This window comes from Carcharhinus amblyrhynchos, chromosome 4, assembly GCF_965287045.1.
Source record: "Carcharhinus amblyrhynchos chromosome 4, sCarAmb.v2.hapA, whole genome shotgun sequence".
In the NCBI taxonomy this organism is placed as follows: Eukaryota; Metazoa; Chordata; class Chondrichthyes; order Carcharhiniformes; family Carcharhinidae; genus Carcharhinus; species Carcharhinus amblyrhynchos.
The window spans coordinates 81,941,757-81,955,895 of NC_137327.1; the positions used below are offsets into that span (position 1 = coordinate 81,941,757).

The 14,139-nt window shown below is 42.8% G+C and overlaps 1 protein-coding gene across 5 annotated transcripts in view; it reads right to left on the minus strand.

Annotated features, from left to right (window-relative positions):
• Window positions 1-14,139, minus strand: part of tenm1 (teneurin transmembrane protein 1) — a 704,577-nt gene that overhangs the window by 363,433 nt on the left and 327,005 nt on the right. For 3 of the 5 annotated variants that reach the window (XM_080187424.1, XM_080187426.1, XM_080187423.1), the window contains exon 3: window positions 11,190-11,199. The exons of the other annotated variants lie outside the window; for them this stretch is intronic. In XM_080187424.1, the coding sequence (XP_080043550.1) occupies window positions 11,190-11,199 (10 nt within the window). The remainder of the gene's footprint in view (window positions 1-11,189; window positions 11,200-14,139) is intronic. 5 annotated transcript variants of the gene reach the window in all.

Below are 14,139 nucleotides of genomic sequence, written 5' to 3' on the forward strand. Positions count from 1 at the left end.
GTTTTAGTTGGGAAGAACTTCAGTTAGCTAGCAGTTGGGGCAGAACCATGGCTGTTCCTTTCTCTACCAAAAAGATATGCTTCTGTAGTGCTGATTAGCCAACTCAACTGAAACCAGAGGTTAAACCTGGAGTGTACTTGTCTGTCTGTGACTCAGTTCTATCAACTTGCAAGGCAGCTACCTGTTGTGCCCACAAAATACACCCAAATAAAATATTTTAATAAACAAATTCATCAAGGTTATTACAGATTGCCAGAGGATAAATGGCAATGGTTTCCTTTTCAATTTTTGTTCACTTCATTTGAATGTTTACTTACGAAGAGGAACTTAAGGGGAACTGACAGTAATCACACGTTCTTTGCTGACGACACCTTTATATTAATCTTTTATTATTATTTTAAGCTTTCAATTCCATTTACCATAATTTTACCAAATATCATTTGAAAATTCTTGCTGTAGAAAATCTCAGCATTTCCTGCAACAAAAAAATGCACAGCGATTTTCTAAATTATTAATACCATAATATGCCATTCTTTGACAAAAAGTCAAAGTAATAAAAAAACGAATTGCATAAACATAGTAACTAAATTAGCTTTTCTAGAACTGCAGCTCATGATTCATTGTCGGGCAGTTTTATTACACACTGCACAGTGAGATGCGAGAATACTTAGCATAAAAAAACCCTTTCATAGATTTGCTGGTTACTACGCACCATGGCAACCACGTTCATTTTCTATTGAAAAGGTTTAAATTACTTCAATTACTGGAGCAAGTGTCCTTTTGCTTGTACTTTCTGATAATTTATTTTATTAAGTCTTTGATTGTAATTACGGACTTTGTAAAGCACAGTATATGTCCTTGCTGTAAGTGAATATAGAATCCCTACAGTGCAGAAGGAGACCATTCGACCCATCGAGTCTGCATTAACCACAATCCGTATTTCCATAACATATTTACCCTGCCAGTCCCCTTGACATTAATGCCAATTTAGCATGGCCAATCAATCTAACCTACGCATCTTTGGATTATGGGAGGAGACTGGAGCACTCGGAGGAAACCCACGCAGACACGGAAAGAATGAGCAAACTCCACACAGACAATGACCCAAGGCTGGATTTGAACCTGGGTCCCTGGTGCTGTGAGGCAGCAGTGCTAACCACTGTGCCACTGTTGCTGCCCCAAATGTTGGGAATATGTTGGAAGAAGAATTTATTTTATTTGTTCTTGGGACAGGGCACTGGGTTCAATTCCCAGTTTGGATCACTGTCAGTACGGAGTCTGCATGTTCTCCCCGTGTCTGCGTGGATTTCCTCCGGGTGTCTGTTTCCTACCACAGCCCAAATATGTACAGATTAGGTGCATTGGCCACACTAATTTCTCCCTCAGTACACCCAAACAGCCGCTGGAGTGTGGCGACTAGGGATTTTCATAGTAACTTCATTGCAGTGTTAATGTACGCCTACTTGTGATATTAATAAATAAACTTAAACTTGTCCTTGAGGCGGCAGTTAAGACTCAACCACATTGCATGTAGGCCAGACCAGATAAGATGCCAGAAGGGAATAGACAGAGTCAATAGTGAGAGACTGCTCCCTAGATTGGTTACAAATACAAGAGGACATGATTTAAGGGTGAGGGGGGAGAGGTATAATTTGGATGTGAGAGGAAGGTTCTTTACGCAGAGAGTTGTGGGGGTATGGAACGCGCTACCGAGTAGGGTGGTGGAGGCGGGAACGTTGGACTCGTTTAAGGTTCAGTTAGATAGGCACATGAGTGAAACGAGGATGGAGGATTATGGTAGGGGTTATTAAATAAGGGTTAGAACCTCGGGAGACACCGGAAAGGCAGGCTTGTGATTAACGTTTTTGTCTTTTTATTCCGCAGGAGGAGGTCCACCTCGTTGTCAAACGAGGGGCATGCACACGGTGGGTCGTGCGTGGGCTGCTCTTGGAGGTTCCAGGAGTGGCCTAGTACTTCATGTCAGTGTGTGTGCTTGATCCTGGACCGGTAGACGGGCGCCGCAACAGCTCGGTGACTAGCACTGCTGGCTGTGCAGATACATGGATTTGGGCCTGTGTCTGTGGGAGTTTGTGCATTCTCCCTGTGGTTGCATGGGTTTCACCGGGCGCTCCGGTTTCCTCCCACACCCCAAAAATGTGCTCTTAGGCTGACTGGTTTTACCAAATTGACACTATTCTCCACTGAATCTGGCTAAGTCAGGCGTTCTATTTGTAGATACGCAGGGTAGAATAGGTGTAGGGTGATGCGGCGGCGCGGGCTTGTTGGGCCGAAGGGCCTGTTTCCCGTGCTGGGTTGTTCTTTGTTCTTTGTTTTTATTTCCTTCCTTAAATGAAATGAACCAGATGGTTTTTTACAACAATCAACAACATAGTCATTGTTAAGCTTTTAATTTCAAAATTTTACTGAATTCAAATTTTGGCATCTGCAGCCATGGGATTGGAGCCTGGGTCTCACAGCTTTATCCTAGTCCTCTGGATTGCGAAATCCAGTGACAATACCACTATGCAACCAATTCCCCGAACATGCAATTTAGGGAAAACATCTGATTGTCTTTATTTTTAATAGGATTTTAGTTATATTGGATTAATATGTTTTAAACATAAAGCTAGTAAAAAAGGAAGCTGACTATTCATAGTAAATATCAAGCGCTGAGGCCTAAACCTGGGGAGATTATTTTATTGAGAGCTAAATAGCATACTTGCTCTAGGCGCTGAACAAATTATGCCTCCTAAAACATTATTGGTTTTCAAAGATTGAGGCCAGAACCCTACAGCTGTTCATGCCAGTGAGATTCTCTGGTCCTGCTGCAGTGAATGGAGATTTGGCTGAACGCCAGATTTTTTGTCTTCGCTGCAGTGGGAGCGAGGCGTGAACGGCCAGTAAAATCGCACCCTGAATAAACTGTAGACACCTATTTGTCAAATGGTTCTACATACAGCAAAAATCAACTTGATTTTTGATTATTTGATAGTTCTTTTTGTTCTTGGATAGGCAGACCAAATTTCCTCAATATCTCAAGTTCTGTTCAGTATTCAACTTAGTTTCTTTTGTATATTTGTTTTCCCTTGACACATTATCCAAGTGTATGGCATTGTTTTTCACACGTACGTTGATGACACACACCTCCACCTCACATCAACTCTCTTGATTCCTTCACTGTTGCTAAATTATTGGATTACTTATCGGATATTCAATACTAAATGAGCATAAATTTCTTCCAATTAATTATTGGGAAGGCTGAAGCAATTGTTTTTGTTCCCCAAGCCAAACTCCATCTCACTTCTTGGCAACAATGGTTAACACTACTGTCTCACTGCCAGGAACCCAAGTTCGATTTTGGCCCTGGATGATTTTCTGGGATGAATTTTACCGTCCCACCCACCATGGGAATTGAGTGGGTGAGAGGTAGACCACGGAAAGGTCCACTGATCTCAGGTGGGACTTTCCGGTTTTGGGACGAGTGTATAGAATTTGCATGTTCTCCCTGGGTCTGCATGGGTTTCCTTGGGTGCTCTGGTTTCCTCCCACACTCCAAAGATGTGCAGGTTAAGTGGATTTGACATGTTAAATTGCCCCTTAGTGCCCAAAGATGTGCAGGTTAGGTGGATTAGTTATGGTAAATGCATGGGATTATGGGGATGTGGGTTGGGCCACAAGTTAAAATGCTCTTGCAGAGAGTCAATACAGATTCGATGAACTGAATGGCCTCCTTTTGCACTGTGGGGATTCTATAATTCTATCAGCCTGAGATTAAGCCATCTGTTTGCATTTCACCCTGAGATTCACTGCCTTATATTCAGTAAGACCTTTAGAATCACAGAAACCCTACAGTGCAGAAAGAGGCCATTTAGCCCGTTGAGTCTGCACCGACCAGAATCCCACCCAGGCCCTTCCCCCGTATTAACCCACTAATTCCTCTAATCTATGCATCTCAGGACACTAAGGGCACATCTTTGGATTGTGGAAGTGTGAGAAACGCAGCTCACAGTCAAACAATTTAGTCAAGTTCTGAAGGAGCAAGATATTTTATTTAACGTTCTTGCAAGACCGGGTGTCCAATAAAATAGGCACACCTTACATAGATTTGCAACACATTTTATACTTTTTTACAGGCATTGTAATGGCTTGGCAATGTGTTGTTCTCCCCACCAGAGGAAACCCACGCAGACACAGGGAGAATGTGCAAACTCCACACAGACGCTGATCCAAGCTGGGAATCAAACCCAGGTCCCTGGAGCTGTGAAGCAGCAGTGCTAACCACTGTGCTACCGTACTGCCCACTTCTATTTCCACTGTAGCAACATTCCCTGACTTTGACCCACCTTGGCTATTGAAACTCTTGTTCATAGCCTCATTACCTCGAGACTGATTACTTAAATGCACTCTTGTCTGATCTTCCACTTTCTACCCTTCATAAACTTGAAGTCATCCAATATCATGCTGCCTTGTCTTAAGTCACAACCAATTCCACTCACCAATACCCATGTTTGCTGATCTACATTTGTTCCTGGTTGAGCAATACCTTGAGTTTAAAATTGTCATCCTTGTTTTTAAAAACTCTCCAGGGTCTCACCCCTCCTTATCTCTGTAATCTCCCCCAGCCCCACAACCCTCAGAGATATCTTCACTCATCCCATCCTGGCATCTGGTGCAATTCCAAATGCTCCACCGTTGTTGGCTGTGTTGTTAGTTGCCTAGACTTCCAAGTTCTGGAATTCCCTACTGACATTTTTGCCTCTCTGAGTGGAATTTTCCCATCCTGCCCACTAAGGGAATCGTAGCCGGCGGGATACAGACCATACAAAGGTCCATTGACCTTGGGTGGGATTTTCCTATCTTGGGGCAACTGTGGCCAGAAAATTCCACTCTCTGTCTCACTTTCTCCCTTTAAGAAGTTCCCTCGAACCCTACTTCTTTGACCAAGCTTTTGGTCATCTGATCTCTTACCTTCTTGTGTTATTCAGTGTCATGATTTATGTTATAAAGCTCTTGTGAAGTGCCTTGGGCCACTTAATTTCATTAAAAATGCTCTGTAAATGTAAGTTGCTGTTTGCTTTAGCTTTTGGAATTTGCACTTGGACTTCGCATAATATGAGGAACATTGTCCCATCTATGTTCAATCATCACATCAGGAGGTGTACAAAACATTTGCAGCTGCACAAAAATATATTCTAAAGAAACTTGTTCCATTCCTTTTGCACTAATTTGGTCTTAATTCTTTTCCCTTTATTACAGTCTCAGAACCAACTGCGTCATTCCGCTTCATATATAATTATCTTACTTTTCAATGCATCACATTTAGCTTTAGCTTATAAAAGGAGCACAGTGTGGTATTATTGCCTAATGCAACAGAATGGAAGAGTGTGGTCAGCAAATGTAAGATGCCCAATTTAATCTACCATAATTAAGGAATAATTGTTCGTCCTGTGGCATGTAATCCCATTCACACTAGGTGAAACAGCACAAGTCTATATTCATAGGAAACATGATTCACTCATGGAAGTTGCCTTTGTTTTTGATAAGAGGCATTTAAAGGAATGCCAGATAAGTCCATGAGGGAGAAAAGATTAGGATTTGTTGATGGGGTTAAGACGCAGTAAAATGGGAGAAGGCTTGTGTGGAGTATAAATACCTGTGTGAACCTGTTGTGTTGAAAAGTTGCTTTTTGCCTCATTCTGTGTATACATATTGGGAGGAAGTCTGAAAATGAATAAGCTTCAAGTTGATCCTTTGTAATTAGCATTTGTTATTGTTTCTATTCAACTCCAAATTGCCTTTATGTATTCTGAGGAGTTTATTGAGGTCATCTGATCATTCACTAACTATATTTAGTGAAGCACTGATCCACGTTTCGACTTTCAATCTGTTCAATCAGGGCTGTGGTAAAAGTCCCAAAATTGACATCACTGTCCTTAAGTTAGAGAGGCAAAATGTACACATCAATGCTCATGAGAGGACTGCAGTTCTCAGGACAGTCTACCGCCTACAGAAATTTGATCACACCTAAAAAAGCCTCTTCACAAAGGGGCAGGCATCACCTGAAATTGATGCTAGAACTTCACCATAATGGGTCAGATATGCAACTGGCACCATTCACACTGCTTATTTACTGTGTTCTTCTTAAAGTGGTGTGGAAAATCATGGGCAGAATTTACCATTTGTTCGTAAATGGCCTGGGAGGCCAAAAGGTGTCAAGATGGTGTTGGAAGGCATTGGGTGGTATGTTTGGTATCTTCCTGCTGCTGTACCATTTTGCCAGCAGTGGAAAAGATTGCAGATTGGCCATCTGCCTGTGGAGTCATTTAAATGGCCAATTAAAGGCCACTTCCTACCACCACAGGAATTTTGTCTGTGACTGCATGGTGAGACCGTCCAATGAAACCAGGCAACCTCTCAGCAGAGACTATATAGAGGTCCTCTGTTTTGGGCACTCTTAGACCCATGGGGGCGTCCCGCCAACAGCTGTGGCTACCCTGCCAGCAACAGTCCAGACAAAAAGAAATGCTTCTGAAGGAAACTCTTCGAGAGTTGTAGATCAGTTCCCAGATTATCAGATATGGAATTGGAGGCCTTGTCCAGTTGTTGACCCGGTGAAAGGTGTTCCCCTCCAAAGGACAAGAAAGCCTCCCAGGCAATATCTCACTAGCCAGTGGAAGAGGTAATTGTCAACATCAAGGAAAGGAGCTTAGCTCCCTGGATGTGATGTGACACATAAAAGTTAACCCTTACCCCTTTCATTCCTTTCAGCTGTTGAAATGCAGAGGCCCTTGTGACAGTGCAGGATACAGAAGATAGTCTTCCAGAAGATGAAATATTTCTCAATCTGACCACAACAAGTTCTAGCTCAAAGATTCACACCATGCATAACTCAGACCATAGAATCCTACAGTGCATACTTAGAAGACAAATTAGAGGAAAGGATCTTCGCATAGTATATCAATAAGCAGTTGCGTAGCATCTAGAACGGGGACATAAGAGACTGAAATTACAAAATAATGCTACAGTGGAGAACTTAGATGGTGACTTTCAGTGTCTAGTCTACTGAAGAAGGCTAATGGATATACACTGAGAAATATGAAGTGCTCTTTGAGCACAATGAATGAAAAAATGAAATAGTTTAGGTCCATCTCATGTCTGTACCATGTCTAAAGCATGGAAACCATTTTACAAACATGAAGCTCCATTACCACAATAAAGCCTCTGCTAACAGCTCTGACAGTGTCTATGAAAGCTTACACTGCTGCCACGCAAGTTCAGAGGCTGCCGTCTTGGCTAGCATTGACCTGGGCTTCCTGAACATAAGAACATAAGAACATAAGAAATAGGAGCAGGAGTAGGCCATCTAGCCCCTCGAGCCTGCCCCGCCATTCAATAAGATCATGGCTGATCTGTCGTGGCTCAGTTCCACATTCCCGCCCTCTCCCCATAACCTTTAATCCCCTTGCCTATCAAAAACCTATCAACCTGCGTCTTAAAAATATTTAGCGAGGCAGCCTCCACCACTTCAACGGGCAGAGAATTCCAGAGATTCACCACCCTTTGAATGTCACATACTTCTTGTGCTTTGTTTTTGCACAGAGTCCTATACGTACAACAGGCACAGCTTCAATAGGGGGATTTAGTTCCACAGGAGATGCAACTTCTGTTCTCCCTCAGGATGTCAGCATGACTGCTCCATGAACAGTTCTCATCACACAAGAAGCCAGTGTTGGAGAAATGCAGAGCTCATGAAGGGCTTGGGGGACTGCGAGAGATGAGAGATAGAGAGCATGAGGTCAGAAGGGGATTTTAATGGATGTGTGATAAAATGGGAATGGATTTTGAGGTAAAATATGCAAGAACTTTGGAGAGATGTTAAAATCAGAGATGGGACTGTAATTTGCAAAAACAAATGTGTGAAAGCTGGGGCTTTTGAGTTGCAAGTAATGGTTGTTGTTATTGAAAAATAAATGAGTAGCAACTGAACAGAGGGGATCATTTGCAATGCCAATTAACAAGAGATCACAAAGCAAATAAGTAACGAACTGTACTAGTTCACACGTTGATGCTCGTTTGGGCAAGGTTAACCAGCTCTCTTCCATTTCACTCCTGCTCCTTTAAGTACCATGATGACATGCTGTCAGTTGAATAAGCTCTACAGACACGCGTTGAAGATGCAATCCATCCTATACTTCATTAAGTAACCACACATCTTGTAGTAAAGTTACATAAGGATTCTAAGTGTACAGTCATAGAATTCCTCCACTGCAGAAGGAGGCCATTCAGCTCATCAAATCTGCACCAACTCTTCAACAGAGCATCCTACTCAGGCCCTATCCTCATAATCCCACATATTTACTCTATTAATCCCCCTAAACCATAAATCTTTGGACGCTAAGGGACAATTTTGCATGGCCAATCAACCTATCCTGGACTGTGGGAGGAAATTGGAGCACCTGGAGAAAACCCACACAGACACAGGGAGATGTGCAAACTCCAGACAGTCACCCAAGGCCGAAATTGAACTTGATTCCCTGGTGCTTTGAAGCAACAGTGCTAACCAGTGTGCCACCGTGCTGACATTTGATGATGTGGAGGTACGTGCTGTGTGAAGCTGCTTTGTCATGTGCACTCTCATTTATCACAGGATATTCTCCAAGACCACAACGAATGGACAATCACTCCTCTTACAACACTGAGGTCATAAAGAGTCTTAATTAGTTTGTGGAAAAGAGGCACCTTCCAAAAGAGCTTTCTACAAGCATTAAATGTGTACTTTTGTGAGAGTGAGCATGAGGGGGAGGATAGTGGCAACATGTTAACAACAACTCTCTGTGCTATGGAATGTATGGTCAACAATGAAAGAGCTGCAAGGTTCTGAGAGTGTTTGACGTTGGCCAACTGTAAAAATGGTGGAGGGTTGCGAACACTTTGTGGTATATAGCCAGTGAATAGTGCGATTAAACCAAATGACTGTTGAGTAGGCTATTATTGTTAGCTTCCTTATCGTCCTGATCTGCTTTCAAATCTTTCTGGTAAAGTAAATAGCTTTGTAGTAATATAACAACTTTAACAACCTGAGACTACCTAAGCATCTTACAGCCAATTAAGTTTGATGTTTACGAAGTTTAATCACTGGTGTAAGGTAAGGAAATATAGCAGCTAATTTGTAAACAGCCAAGTCTACAACTGCAATGAGGTACACAACTAGACCATTTGTTTGGTTGAGGAATGAATATCTTCGTCAGAGCCAGGCTTTAAACATTGGCTCCATTCTCTCTCCACAGATGTATCAGACCTGCTGAGATTTTCCAGCATTCTCTGTTTTTGTTTCAGATTCCAGCACCCACAGTAATTTACTTTTATCTTAATGTTAAAATATATGGGCTGGAACTTTCAGGCTGTTCATGCCAGTGGGATTCTCTGGTCCCGTTGCAGTGAACAGAGATTTGGCTGAGCACCAATCTCGCTTGCTGCGGTGGCAAGGAATGAATGGCTGGAAAATTCCAACCATGCTATCGCACTAAACTTGTTTCCAGTGTGTATATTTATTATTATACCAACTTGTTTTTGATAGCCACCTTTTGTCCCCCAGAAAGTCTTTGGGAAGACAGAAACATATATTCGAAACATATATTCAAAACGTTTACAATCTTCCTTAAAGCTTCAGCATTCTTCCACACTTGATGTTATTCCGGCGCCCTGCAGACTATTTCATAGAATCATAGAATCCCTACAGTGCAGAAGGAGGCCATTTGGCCCATCGAATTTGCACTGACAACAATCCCACTCAGGCCCTATCCCCATAAGCCCACATATTTATTCTACCACTCTCCTTGACATCTCCCTAACATTAAGGGGCAATTTAGCACGGCCAATTAACCTAACCCACACATTTTTGGAATGTGGGATGAAACCGGAGCATCCGAGAGGAACCCATGCAGGCATGGGCAGGATGTGCAAACTTCTCACAGACAGTGACCCAAGCCAAGAATTGAACTCAGGTCACTGGGGCTGTGAGGCAGCAGTGCTAAACCCTGTGCCACTGTACTGCCCATGGCAGTGTTTTGCTGCTCCCACCTTGGCAAGTCTCAAGTTCTAGGTCTGATGTGGAGCCCACCAAGATAAATGTAAATGTACACTATGAAGTAACGCCAGGAACCCTTTATAGAGGGCATTCAACCAAGGCAGGGGGCATGAACATTGAAGTATGAGAGTCTGAAGGCCAGCAAAGCCTTGAGTTATTTCCATGCTGAAATACTACATTCTCGTTACATCATCATTAGGAATTCACAGGTTGTTAGGCAAAAAATTGCTGTATGGAAATACATTTCTCAGCACTATCCTGTAAAGTAATAAGTTGTGAATTTTGCTGCAATCCTAATAATATAACGTAAGGCACTTATCGTGGACTAACCCATGCTGAATTGATTACTCTGCTTTGCCCAATGTCTGTTGTAGTCATAAAAAACAGGCCCTTTTACTCTCGACTGAACTTGAAGATGTATGTTACACTGGACCGGAAAAGGTTCATTAACTTTATTTTCATACGTTAAAGGCACTACATCCATACAAATTATTTCCTTGATATCATTATGCCCTTAGTTCATATAGTGATAAAATTCTTTAATCTTCACACTTCCACCATACCGATTCCACTGCCATATCATCACAGATTTTTTGCCAGTTGAATAAATGGGGGGAGGGGGAGGGTGCATTCTAACGTCTCTAGGATGGGTAGGAGAGGACGCTGAGAGGGTCAGGGAAATGTTAATCCACAAAGTTTTGAAGTCTGACCCTTACCTGCTGACAACACACCTGCTTCATTTTAACATGACAGGTTTGTGGTGTTTGAGTCGCCATTCTCAGGAGGAGTCAGTGATTATAATATGTTGTGAAAATTTCATTTCTCAGATTTTGGCAGTCATTTGTATTGAACACAAGCTGTCAGGGTTTTCCTTATCCCAGCAAACTTGTCAGTACAAAGAAGGCCAAAAGCAGCCACATTCAGCAAGGTGCTTTTGTAGCACTGCATGTTGGTCAGGAGGAGCAGAAGTGTTGACCTTATTCCAACCCCTCGAATAAATCTTCCACCCAACCCCTCCTGGACTCTGGTCCAACCTGTCCAAACAACTGCAATGATTACTGGTTCCTGAGGCAAGCCACGGACTTCTGCTGCCGGCTTTCACAACTTGTAGCCTGCTAGCCTGGCTGTGGGGCCACGTGCCAGCCAGGAAAAAGGGGAGAAAGAGAAGCACTTTAATTTCAGTGGGACATCTGCATCCTGCCTTCCCACAGAATGTGTAATATTTCATCCCTGAATGGAATATTGAATGTGCAGTCACAATGCTCAGTTTGGAGTTTTGCCGTGTCATAGAATCATAGAAACCTTACAGTGCAGAAAGAGGCCATTGGGCCCATCGAGCCTGCACTTGAACACAATCCTATCTAGGCCCTACCCCATATCCCTACATATTTACCCACTAATCTCTCTAACCTACGCATCTCAGGACGCTAAGGGGCAATTTTAGTATTGCCAATCAACCTAACCCACATTCTTTAGATTGTGGGAGGAAACTGGAGCACCCGGAGGAAACCCATGCAGACACTAGGAGAATGTGCAAACTCCACACAGACAGTGACCCAAGCCGGAATTGAACCCAGGTCCCTGGAGCTGTGAAGCAGCAGGGCTAACCACTATGCCACCATGCCACCTGTTCTGTGAGGCCTGTATTCTCCAGTTTAACACTACCCAACATGGAGAAATGTTTACAATTCTCTCCTCTTCAGCACATTGGAAAGAGAAACCTCAAATTATATGTTTACGTTTTGCTTAAATGGAAACAGAAAATGCTGGAAATACTTTAATACAGTATATAATGGGTGACACGGTGGCACAGTGGTTAGCATTGCTGCCTCATGGCGCCAGGATCCAGGTTTAATTCTGGTCTTGGGTCACTGACCGAGTGGAGTTTGCACATTCTCCCTGTGTCTGTCTGGGTTTCCTCCGGGTCCTCCAATTTCTTCTCACAGTCCAAAGATGTGCTGGTTAGATGCATTGGCCATGCTAAATTCTCTCTCCGTGTACTCAAACAGGCATCAGAGTTTGGCAACTAGGCGATTTTCACAGTAACTTCATTGCAGTGTTAATGTAAGCCTTCTTGTGACACTAATAGATAAACTTTAAACTTAAATATATTTGGTTTTATGTTCCTAGGCAAACTGGAAATGCGTGTACTAAATTCAAATACTGTTCTTTGGTGGGTGCAGTTTGCTTGCTTTATCCAACTGTGCAGTCAAGAAACAGCCACTCTAAATAAAATGCACCCTCAGAGATCATTTCCAAACTTTAATGCCAGGAAGTTGATCACATTACTGCAGCTTTCTGCCACTGTAGTGGGTGCTGTTCTGATTGATAATTTGATGATGGTGCCAAAATTGATTCTGCCCTCACAGCAATATTTCTTTAAGTAACAGAAACTCAGCGAGACATGATGATTAGTTTCAAACAGCTGTTGTGGAAGTTTTATTCTCGCTGTTCTGATATTTGTATAACATTTTATTTCTAGGGGTGGGTGTGGGGGGGTGGTTGGAGGTATGGTATTACATTTAAACAAATAAGATTGGATTTTGACTTCATACGGACTTTCAGTGAGTGGTGGCAGAAAGGCTTTTGCAACCTGTCCAAAGTCCATGCCAAGAGGCCTGAGCCATTTTGAGGCTGCATCTCATGTTCATGTATTGCTGGTGAGCTATGCTTGATGCTCCAGCACTCTCAGGTACCTCATGATTTAGAACAGGAAGCAGACATTCAGCAACTTCCAAAACAAAAGTTTTATTTCTGGGGCTGGATTGACTGGCAGAGTGAGAGGGATGGGAGACGAGGTGGGTGGTGGGGCGTGGAGGGATTTTTGTAGAGTCTGAAAGAACATTCACACCCCTCCTGGACCCGTGAGAGTCTTTCAAAAAGCCCAAACCTACTTTTTCCAAAGTGACTTATCATGATCTCTCTAAGAATTGTTGATAAAGCCATGGAATGGCCAAAGCTAATGGTCATACATTGGATCCCACTGATGATTGATCAAGGCCTCAAACAAAATCACAACGGGTGGAATGGTGCACAGGAAGTATAAATTAGAGCCATGGCCTCAAAAGGATGCCATGAAGATGTGCTTGATTCATCAACTGGAAACCTGAATTTTAAAAACAGACTTTATAAAAATGCAGGAATTAGTGATCTCTTTTCACAAACCAAGATGGCTAACCCCAATTTGCATTCATATACCTTCCACATTTCAATTTATTGGACTGGAGTCAGACTGTCTGCAAAACAGTCAAGGGCTGGAATTTTCCCCCTGCAAGCGAGGATGGAGAATTTGGCACTCAGCTAAATCTCTGATCATTGCAATAGGTCCAGAGAATCCCATTACCAGAAAGTTCCAGCCAATGACTTCAGAAGAGTGTGAAGGGCTGAACATTTCCTGTCTCATTAGCAAGGCATATATGGCAGTCTCCTGAGGTATTCAACAGTTGGGACATTAAGACTAGTTGCTTGGACACAGAGGGAGGCGGTGGCATACTTGTATTGTCACTGGATTAGTAATACAGAGACACAGGTGACTGTTCCAGGAGACCCAGGTTCAAGTCTCACCATCGTTGATGGTGAAATTTGAATTCAACAAACATCTGGAATTGAAAGTCCAATGATAACCATGAGAACATTGTTGATTGTCGTAAAAACCCATCTAATGGCCCTTTGAGAAGGAAATCTGCCATTCTTTCCTGATCTGGCCTACTTGTTACTCCAGAGCCACAGCAATGTGGTTAATCCTTAAATGTTCTCAGGGATGGGCAATAAACGCTAGCCCAGCCAGTGATACCCACAGCCCATGAATGAATAAAAACCATAAGAGCCTGGCTAAGTTAGGGTGGCACTGTCAGGTTCGTACTGCCAGAGTGGCAGTGCCCTGACACGTGTCTCTCGTGATGTGGATATGCCGGCATTGGAATGGGATAAGCACAGTAAGAAGTCTCACAACACCAGGTTAAAGTCCAACCAGTTTATTTGATCATAATCCCACAAGCTTTCAGAAAGCTGTTCCTTCGCTAGGTGTGTGGAAAATTCCTCCCCTTAAGTTC